General features: G+C 52.5%; 1 protein-coding gene across 3 annotated transcripts in view; it reads left to right on the plus strand.

Moving 5' to 3' along the window:
- The window catches only part of TTC12 (tetratricopeptide repeat domain 12), a 43,404-nt gene extending 33,432 nt beyond the window's left edge, over positions 1-9,972 (plus strand). For all 3 annotated transcript variants that reach the window (XM_035008964.1, XM_035008965.1, XM_035008966.1), the window contains 9 exons: positions 627-719; positions 1,730-1,790; positions 2,581-2,718; positions 3,191-3,289; positions 3,750-3,818; positions 6,221-6,322; positions 7,569-7,668; positions 8,556-8,781; positions 9,809-9,972. In XM_035008964.1, coding sequence (XP_034864855.1) covers positions 627-719; positions 1,730-1,790; positions 2,581-2,718; positions 3,191-3,289; positions 3,750-3,818; positions 6,221-6,322; positions 7,569-7,668; positions 8,556-8,781; positions 9,809-9,881 — 961 coding nt within the window. In that variant the 3' untranslated portion in view covers positions 9,882-9,972. The remainder of the gene's footprint in view (positions 1-626; positions 720-1,729; positions 1,791-2,580; positions 2,719-3,190; positions 3,290-3,749; positions 3,819-6,220; positions 6,323-7,568; positions 7,669-8,555; positions 8,782-9,808) is intronic.
- Positions 9,973-10,468: the final 496 nt, after the last annotated feature.

The following is a 10,468-nucleotide window of genomic DNA, read 5'->3' on the forward strand; positions in this document are numbered from 1 at the left end:
GCTCCTTCGGGCAGCTGCTGCGGACCGTTTGCTCAGACTCGGTTTGCAGTTGGCTGAGAGCCCTTACATCTTTTTTGTATGAACCGGGCATAAACCAGGTCTCCCCATTTTATCACTTATATAGAATTTCCAGCTCTAAGTGGAGGACTTTGAATTTAACCCTATTAAATTTCATCTGACATATTCAGCAGCCTGTCAAAATCTTGTTGAATCCTTATTCCATCCCCCACCTCGTTAGGGGGCCCTCCCTCCCACTTTAGTCATCAGCAGGTTAGTAAGCATGCCACTTAAATGTCACTTATGTGATTGAACTTGGCTGAGCCAGAGTCACGTGGCAGAAGCACTCGAGATTCCTCCCCAGTTGACATCTGATAGTCAATGAACTTTGGTTAAAACTGTTCAACCCTCTGGGAGTTAACATTAAGTGGCAGAGCCATTCCCGTAGGAGGTTGTCTCTGTCTTTGGGGTGGGCAGGGATCTGGGCTTCCTAGGAGGACATAGCGAGGCCACCCTTTCGGCTTTGACCCACACGCAGACTCCTTCCTGGTCTCTTTGCAAGGTCTCCTTGTTGGGGATGCTCTCAGCTGGAGGACAGCCCGCTCTGAGGTTGTTATGGATTTTTGCAGATTGTTGGAAGCCTTGGTGTCATTTCTTGATTTCTCAGATAAGGAGGCCAACTCAGCTATGGGACTACTCACGGACTTGGCTCTGGAAGAAAGGTAATTTTTATTTCCAGAAATTGACATTTCTTCTTCAACCTTTGTTAAACTGTCTGATCTTTAAAAATGTGCAGTATGAAGGGAGGCTTGGCCAACTGAGCATCACAAGATTCACTGCGTAGGAGGGCTGATGCCTTCCAAGCAGGGGGCTGGAGTTGGCCACTCCTGTCCCTCTGCGTGCAGGGGGACCCAGTCCTCGATGGGTTTGGAAGCAACAGCATACTTCAAACAGTACCTCTCACAGTAAACAAGCCTACTAGGTAGTGGAGAAGCTTCTTTCCCTTCATCAGTGCCTAATAGGAACTGCCCAGCAAGTGTGTGTTGAATGACGGCACAGTGGAAGGTAGCCTCCCCGTGGGTTACCAGTGGCCTTGTGGGTAACCCCCCCATCTCCACCAGCTGCTGGGAAAAACAGCAAGCGTCTTAGATTTTCGTAATTCTTGAGGGTTTTTTTAAGTACATCTTCTGTCTGTTTTTAAATTTCCTCACAAACTTTAGGGTGTCTTGCTTAGAAATGGCCATATAATGAGACAGAGCTGTTTGTGCTCGTAGGCCATTGGCATGGGCTGGGAACAGGTAAGAGCCTCCCTCGCAGGAGCAGACGTGTGTGCCTCTGGGCCTTCCCCACGACCGTGGTCCAGAAACATGCTTGCACTGTGTTTCCTGTTTGCAGGGCACACAGGCTCAGAGCAAGGGGAGGGCAGGGGTGGCGGCGAGTCAGCTTGGCAGAAATCTAGGGCTTCCAGCAGCTTCTGCTTTGAGAAAGCTGCCATCTGAGATCTGTTGTTTAACATCAAAGGCAATTCTCCTGACTTAGAAAAATTAAAGCCACGTTACATACCCAGTGACATTTGTGGGGGGGAGGGGGTGGTTCAGAATAAACCATATGTGCATGCTGCAGATCACATGGGCCCAGAGTTTGTGACAGGCTGGTCCATTGTCCAAGACTCTGTGTTCATGTTCTAGTTTATGCGGTGCAGAAATAAATCATGGGAATATTTTCTCAACAGATTCCAAGTCTGGTTCCAGGCCAACCTTCCAGGGGTGCTCCTGGCACTCACAAGCGTTCTGGTGAGCAAGCCCCTCACTTTTATCACCCGTGACAGGTATTCTCAGGCACGTGAGCAGAGCCATTCAAACACAGTTTACACTCCAGGGCTCCTGTCGTCTCTCAGGTTGATTAGTCATTTACTCACAGCTGGAATTTACACAATTCTCAGTTATTAAAACAACTGCCGTCGGGACAGGTGGAGATGGCGTATGGATGGGGCCGGTACGGGGGAGACAAAGGGGATGTGGACTGTGCGTCTTAGGTGAAGGCGGAGAGAGGGGGTCTGTCCCAGTCCGTCCCCTTCTGACCCTAATACCCGTCATAAGGACTGCAGGGCTGCCCTGTTCTCTCAATGGCAGTCAGCCCCACCAGGAGGGCAAGTGGTAATTTGAGCCTATGACACAGGACTTAGCAGGGTGGGGTTCTCCTAGGAGAGCATGCTATGACGGGGACCTGTCCCAAGGGGGCCAGAGAAGTCTCAGGATCTGAGAGCATATCCACACTCCCGTATTCCACACATGTGGAAATGGGAGCTCTGAGAAGGGAGAAGACTTGCCCACATTCTCCCAGCTGCTTGGTGGCATCCCCAGGGTGAAGCCCTAGGCCCCTCTATTCCAGGCTAAAGTGCTTTTGGGTCTCCCCCTCTGTGTGCCTCCATCCTGGTGTCAGTGTGAGCCCACTGATGCCCCTGGGTGACATTATACTCTCTGGTTCCCAGGCATTTTTGAGAGTGAGAGACGCCCCTAGAGATTGCTCCAGCATTGTTTGCCTGCTCTCTGCAGACTTTTTTTTCTCTTGACTCGCTTTCAGAAGAGAGATCCCATGGTAACCAACCCCACAGCTCTCTGCCGGTGCATTGCCCTCATGGGGAACCTCAGTGCTGAGGCCGCCATCCGAAGACAGATGTCTGCTTCTGAAGAGTTCCGGGAGGCCTGCTTGGGCCTCATGGTATTGTAATTTTTCTAGTCAGAATTCGTCTTTTCCCTGCTTTGGGAGCATTGCCTTCTTGTTGATTATCTGGCTTTTCCAAAACTTCTGAGGGTACGGCACCAGTGGCTTATCCCTTCTACAATTTGGATTTTATGGGTGGCCAGCCTTACAGCGCCCTCCAGGGCAAGCCTCAGCCCCCCTGGAGAGGTCTGAAGGATTTTCTGGTGGAGTTGGCTTGACTACCCACGTCAGCAGCTCACGGACCAGGCTGAACCAGAGTGACATGGCACAGCACTGGAGACTCTTGGCCAGTCTCCTACACTAACACCAATCCATGGAACTGGTCTCTGATCTTCCAACATCCGCTAGGTTCATGACATTGACAATTTAGGGAGGGTAAGTAATGCTGGGGCCATTGTCGAGGGGATGAGATGGCCATGAAAAGCTGCAGGGCACAAAGGTCATTGATTACTTTGCTTTGTTTCCAAAGGCCAGATGTGAGGAGGATGTGGACCTGTTCAGAGAGGTCTTGTACACACTCCTGGGACTTGTGATGAACTTGTGTCTTCAGTCCCCCATCGTCTGTGAGGTGCGGTGTTCTTTCCTCCCTGCTAGGAGCCCTGGGACACCCCAGGCTTGTGCCATTGCTAGAACTGCTCTCATTTTCACAAAGAGAATATAGCACAGGGACTCAAACCCTGGCGGCGGGAACGGGGAATGCTGGACAGATGCTCTGTCACTTTGTTCCTCCGAGAAATAGATGAGTCACTCAGGTGTTCATCCAAAAAATGGATGTGTTGAGCATGGTGCTAGGTTCTGCATTTACAAAGTCAAAAAAATATGGTCTCTGATCTCAAGGTATTGCCCTGTAGTTAGGGAGACAGCCGTGGGAAGATGTAAGAGTGATAGAAGGGATTGTGAGGGAAATATGGACGGAGCATGGCCCTGCTGAAGAGCGAGAGGTCAGTTCTGTTTGCTCAGAAGAAGCTCCATAATGGATTCACATTAATAGGCCATTCAGACCTCCTCCTCTCTCCCTGTCATGGCAGGTTTGGGCCTTGGAGGTGAGCAGGAGGTGCATGTTTCTACTGAACAGCCAAGATGGAGGGATCCTGACAGTAAGTGTCTCCCAGGGAAATCCAGAAACCACTTCCTTTGTTGTTCCTGGGGATTCGGTGACGCCCCCACCCAGTGCCCCTCTGTGGACCCCCTAGAGTCCATGGACCCAAGTTAAGAATCTCTTTTCTGTATAGTTTGCAACTTACCAACTTATACAATGTAATTTATCTGATTTGTCCTATTCCAAGATATCCTGGTGCAAATTGGACAGGCCACAAGATTTTATTTAGAATCTCTTTTTTTCTGTAGTCAAGAAAGCCAGGCGTGTATTTTGAAGCCCATGATCCTTGAAGTTGTTTATGCATAATGGTTTTAGTCCCCTTAGAGATACATGCTGGGATGGCTTTCTCATTTCTGTTTCTAACATTTGGATAAGAAAGCCAAGAAAGACCTATGGTTAACACAGAGTATTAGGAGAACATCAGTATGATTCATCAGACTGTTTGCTGCCATCCTAGGATGTGTTCTTTACTAACATAAGTAATCACCCCAACTTTTCCACCTATTAAGTTAGGGCCCTGGTGCTTAGAGAAACAATTAGGGGACATCCAACAGGTCTGGAAACCAGCCCTTCAAGGAACACAGACTGGGGACTGGGTCCAGGATCACAATAAAGGTTCTGAGCAGATCTGATGAGTCCTGTTTGGGGCTAGTATGCCTATAAATTCCCTGAAGTCAATTCAGACATGAGAGGATGGAGGTTTTTAATGTGAACTCCAGGAATGTGTGGTAGGTCTCCAAGTTCCCCAGAACCCCCTAAAATTGTATAGACAATTTTGAATGTATGTGCATTTTCATGGGAAAGGCATCATGGCTTTCATCAGATCTTCAAAAAAAGATCCATGACCCCAAAACTGGTGAGCTCCACTATTCTCAGGTGCTTGGGTTTTTCTGAACGGTTTAGACCAGAGCGAGGCCTACAGTAGTTCTGAGCTAACCCTTCAAGTACTCTCCTGGCCAGACCTTCCCAGGGCTCTGCCTCTGCCTGAGTCCGGTGCTGACCTGCTTGTGGAGCACAGCAGCACTTCACCAGCGGACTCTGGTCCTTCGGTAGAGTGCTCTTCCCACTCTCCAGGGCCTCAGAAGAGATCCGTGCTCTTCCACTCCCCAGGGCCTCAGAAGAGACCCGTGCTCTTCCACTCTCCTGGGCCTCAAAAGAGATCTATAGTGTCAACTCCAGCAACATTCTAGCACCTGCAGGGGGCAGCTGAGGGACACAAGACTGATAATATGGTAATACACACATTTATCCCTTCTCCCTAGGGAGAACCTCATTAAAATCAGCCCGAAAGCAGTAGGGAACAGCAACAACAAAGTTTGAAACACGCATTGACAAAACAAACAGGCAAGAGTCACCAGTTAGTTTTTTAATCATTTTAACCCTTTTCTGGAAGATGGAGAATAGCTGCAAAAGGCATAATTCATGAGGCAGGGCGGAAGAAACAGTGCCGTCTACAGATATAGGGGATGCGGGTCTGCCCCGTAGGCCGTGGAGAAGTTGGAGACTCCACAACACTGGGACCACACAGGGCACGAGTGAGAGATGGGGGATCACGCTTTGGCAGCCAGGCAGCTATCCCTCAGGTGGGAAGTTCAAGCTTGCTTTCTCTCGTGGAATTGAAAGGCCAGAGAAAAATGTCTTGCTTTCTAGGATTTGGAAGTGCCTCCTTTCCACCTGTCAGTCAACGAACTCCCCATGAACACAGCATGCCCAAATATATTTGTACTGCCTTTTTCATAAATGTGCCCAGAAATGGGCAGCTAAGGTCACCAGACATTTCAGGAAAGCCACACACAGAAATAGAAAAACCAAGAGTAACAGAAAAATCAACTCAAAAGAAATAGAAATGATACAGGAAACAGAAGAAAAAATTAATAACTATCATTTGTGTCCTCGGAAGGATTCAAGATGGTGTTCTATCCATAAGACAGTAACAGCTAGCTATTTAAAAAAGAAAGGGAGGGAGGGAGGGAAGGAGGAGGAAGGGAGGGAAGGAGGGAAGGAGGGAGGGAGGAAGGAATGAAGGAAAAGCTATGAGACCCCGAGGTCAATCCAAGAAGTCTACCACCTGGTAAAGGGCCTGCAGAGCTCTGTGGGGTGTCCAGGACTTTTTTTGCCAGAGCTGAACTGGCCGATTGTGTGTCGAGCTGAAGTGAGCCAGGCCCCCGTGTGCCAAGAGGCCATGTTTCCAGCCCTTGGAGTGACCTGCCCTGCAGCTATAAAATGAACGCTGCTTCCCGGCTGGTCCCAGGGCCACTCCACATTTGTAAAACCAAGGTGCAGGTTTTGCTCCCCATACTAATGATTGTTTTTGCCTCCCCAAGCTACTTGCTGACTTTTCAAGGTCATCAGCGTTTCTGAAGAGAACGGTTAATCATCTTTCCTTTCCCCTTCACTCAGAGAGCTGCTGGTGTCCTCAGCCGCACTCTTGCTTCCTCCCGGAAGATCGTGGAGGAGGCCCTAAAAGCTGGAGTGGTGAAGAAGATGATTAAGTTCCTGAAGGTAGAGTGAGCCGCTCGGGTACACACGCTTGAATTCCCAGGAGCGTCATAGATCATCCAGGGGACAGAATTAAGGAGGGCTGTGTTCAGTTAGGGGCCACCATTGCACCCTTGCCCGACGTTACACTTCTTGACTGAGGATTCCTTCCACCTGTCACCCCAGACGGCACTCTGAACATCATTGTAAGATTGTTGCACAAATAAGTGAGTTGTTCACGACAAGCAGCCATAAAACCAACTCACCAGGCAAGCCTCACTTCACAGTGAACGGCTTCTTTCCCTGAAAAAGACGGTCGGAGTGGCTTTCCACAAGGTCCCACGGGCCCATACTTTGCTCACCTTCTGCTCGCTGTGCTTTCCCCGGCTGCCTGGAGAGTGCTGACTGTCCCTTTATGGGATACGGAGGGTGCAGCCTTACCATGGGACACAAGATGCTCCCGTGGTCTGAGCGAGTCAGTGCGACAGTTGAGTAGACTCACTGAGAAGACCAGGGAGTAACCAGGCTGCCATCTGTGGCCCCTGCCCGAGCTGCCCATGCCCAGTGCGCTTCACCCCACCATGTTAGTGGGCTGAGCAGGGCCAGGAAGCGTGCTCCGTCGGGGGGCTGCTGCTGGGGCAGGGCAACGCTGAGGGGGTGGGATGGTGGGTCAGACTTCAGACTCCATGTGGCTCTCGCACACCCGCTAGAGCCTGCTGATCATATGCACACGCATGTGCATTATGCATGGAAGATGCACATGCGCATCTTAAAGACCCTGCACTGGGTGATTTTGAGGGTTATGATTTGACAGTTATCACCTCTTAAAATGATCTAGATTTGTGATGTTCTCCATGCAGGCCTGTCAGCCTGACAGCCTTAGCAAGTCAGTCCCCATTCTCCAATGGTGAAATGACATGGGGTTGGGAGTGGGGTGCTCTTCCCGTCTTTTTGGTAGATCTGCCAGCCGACAGCATCCTTCCCTCCTCAGCCACTCACTCGTAAAGCCTTCTACGGGCAATTACCCAGGTGTGCATGACAGGCCCGTGGCCCTGTCAGAATTCCTACCAGGCTGTGGGCTGTGTTACTGGGGACGTGAATGACACCACTCCAACCGGGACCTGGCCTGCTCCCCAGGAAGTGTGGGCCATTCTCAGGGGAGCAGTGTTTCAGAAGTTCCAGAAGCCACACAAGCACAGCTGCTCGCTGGTTTCTGGCCCAGAACAATCCTAGGACTGATTCCTTTTTCTGATTTCATTCTGAAACCCAGACGGGGGGCCAGACTGCCTCACGATATGCCATAAAGACACTAGCTGTCTGCACGAATAGCTTTCATGAAGCGCGAGAAGAAGTGATAAGACTGGATAAAAGTAAGTGATCGATGCCTTAAGGGGAGCCTACATCCCAAGGTTCAGCCATCCTGGAAGCTGCAAAGGGAACTGGGATGAGGAGCGGGGAGAGACTGACAGAGTGCTGTTAACCTCTCCCTAGACTTCCGCAGTGTTTACTGAGTAAGATCGCTGTGTCACCCTGTTCTGGAAACGTTTAATTAGCCTTCGGCTGCGCATGCTGAAAACTGCTGTAACATGGCTCAGAGATAATGGGGTCGATGCGGGGAACCAGCCCCCCCCCAAGTAAATGGAAATTGTTTCTGAAGTGTTCTGCTTAGGCTGGTCTAACACAGGTTCTCGCCCTTCAAGGGGTGTGTGGGGGGACACCTTCAACCTTCAGTGAACTGGGAGGATAGCAGAGTCGGAGCCGGCGTCGGAGCAGGCTAGTAACTAAAAGTGGCTGCCGGCATCCATAGCGGGGTTCCCAGCGAGGCAGCCTGCTAATGTTCGCCCTCGCACCTGCTCTGGAATGCGTGGGAAGTGGCCTGAGCGGGCCCTTCTTCTGGGTCCTGCTCCTTGCCCTGCAGCTACAGGGAGCCGGCCTGTGGCCCCCCGCTTGGGTCACTCTCTCTGGAGTGTAGGGGTAAAGATCGGGGACTTTAGGGAAGACAGACCTGTCCGACACATAGCATTCATTCACACAACAGCCGTGTCACCCTGGGCACTGCTCTGGGCTCCTGAGACCTCGGAGACACAGGAGGCCTGAGGAGGTTCACAGCGCTCAGCAAATACTTGCTGAGTGATGACCCCCAGAGCTTCTGGGGACGCTCGGTGTCCACGGACACTCCCTGTGCCCCTCGCGTCCGTGGCTAGCCTCCTGTTTGGGATTCTGAGGGACAGATGCTTGTTCTCTCCCCTCCCCCTAGAGTTCAGCATTCTGATGAAGCTGCTCGGCTCCGAGGATGAGATGGTGGTGGGCAATGCCGCCCTCTGCCTGGGGAACTGCATGGAGGTGCCCCAGGCTGCGCCCCCCCTGTTGAAGACAGACATTGTGCAGGTGCTGTTGAGGCACGCGGGGGGGGATGCGCAGAAGACCGCCGTGCAGCTGAACGCGGGGATCGCTCTGGGGAAGCTGTGCACGGCCGAGCCCAGGTACGCAACGGCTCCTGGCTGGAGGGATGGGGGTTGGGGGGGGTGGGCTGGGCCCGTGTCGGTCACACTCCTGAAGGCGCTGTGCGGCAGCTGGGCCTCCGTGCCACCCAGCACTCCAGGGGGAGCCCCATGAGCCCTGGTGCTTTGTGTGTGGACAGGTGTTGGGCCCAGTAGCCGCTTCCCTGAGGGCACTGGGGAGCTCCGGCCTCCAGCCAGAGCAGGGAGATGCCCCTCGGACAGGGATCCGTTCCGTGCGCTCACTGCCGCCGCCGTCCCTCCAGCTCCTCGCCCCTCTTCCCACATATCCCCCCCTGCTTCACTTTTTCGCCTGGGGCCTGAGCATATGGGAGAATGTCCAGGGAGGGTAAGGTTCTTGTGCTGGAGAAAACACCGAAGCGAGGGATAGAATGGCGTGTTCCAGACCACCTGGCAAGCCGGGGCGAGAGATCTGGGCTTTAGCTGTGTACATCGCTTCTTTTTTCGCTTCTGTTCTGCTCTGGCTGGGCTCTGACCTGCTGAAACGCCTGGTCATTCAAGCTCCCAGAAGCCGCCCCCCTGTGTCTGAGGGACGGGGCCCCGGCATAGAAGGGGGTGCCTTCCATGGACAGGGAGCAGCGCTGGCCTCCTGGCTCCTCCTCGTACAGACTAACCCCTCCGATTCCTCCTCTGGAGAATGAGGAGGGTTGGCTTGGATGACATCTGAGGCCCTTTCACGTTCTGTCGGGTTGTCCAAATGGAAGGCCTGGATAACATCTTTCTTCTCCAGAAAGCAAGGCACGTTGGCTAGGATGAGCTCAGGGTAGCAGTTTCCTGGGAGTCCCTGAGCGCAGGGTCCCATCGGATCAGCCACTCACAGCATTTACCGTGCTTTGTGGACCTCCCTGAGCACCTTCCCTGCTTTGATCGCTAGGGCTCCCGGGGCAGCAGCTACTCCCCTTCCGCCTTGCCAGCCAGCTTCTCCCTGAGAGGGGCTGGCCCCGGGCCCCATGGCACTGATGTGCCCACCTTTGTGTTCTGACTCTGGCAGATTTGCTGCTCAGCTGCGGGAGCTGCATGGGCTAGAGATTCTCAACTCGACGATGAAGTATGTCGCTGATTAAGACACATGGTGTCTGTGCACATTTTCACAAACACAGGACTGTGTGCTATGGGGGGTCCCTGTGCTTATAAAGACTTTTCGAATGTCCACTCCAGAGATGAATGTTGTTTTCAGATGCTTGCCTCTGGTTTTCACCAGTAATGGGAGAGTGGGCGTCAGGCTGGCCACTGTGTTGGAAACTGCTCGGCATCCACCACGCTTTCTTCTACTGTCCCTTCCTGCCCTGCAGGGGCTGGACACCAGCAAACGGAAAGCAACGTTTCCCAGATTCCCTTGTAAGCAGTGGTTCTAGACAGGAACTAGATTCTGCCAGCTGAATGCCCTTCCGCTCCTGTGGCTGTTTTCTGCTGGCAAAAGCTAGGAACATCAAGTTTTTCGACAGCAGGATCTGTGTCCGAGTTCTGGCCCAGGGACAGTGTTGGCAGCTTCTTGGGCCTGGCCTGCCGCCGTGCCATGTGCTCAGTGGTGGTAGGTGGTTGAGTGGTCGAGTGGTCGGTAGGTGGTGGCTCCCCTGACAGGGGGTTCTCAACGATCCAGGGAATCATCCCCGGAAGCGCCGCCTGGTGCCCTCGTCCAGCGCATCGAGGG

This window comes from Mirounga leonina, unplaced genomic scaffold (assembly GCF_011800145.1).
Source record: "Mirounga leonina isolate KUSES-001 unplaced genomic scaffold, KU_Mleo_1.0 Mir_153, whole genome shotgun sequence".
In the NCBI taxonomy this organism is placed as follows: Eukaryota; Metazoa; Chordata; class Mammalia; order Carnivora; family Phocidae; genus Mirounga; species Mirounga leonina.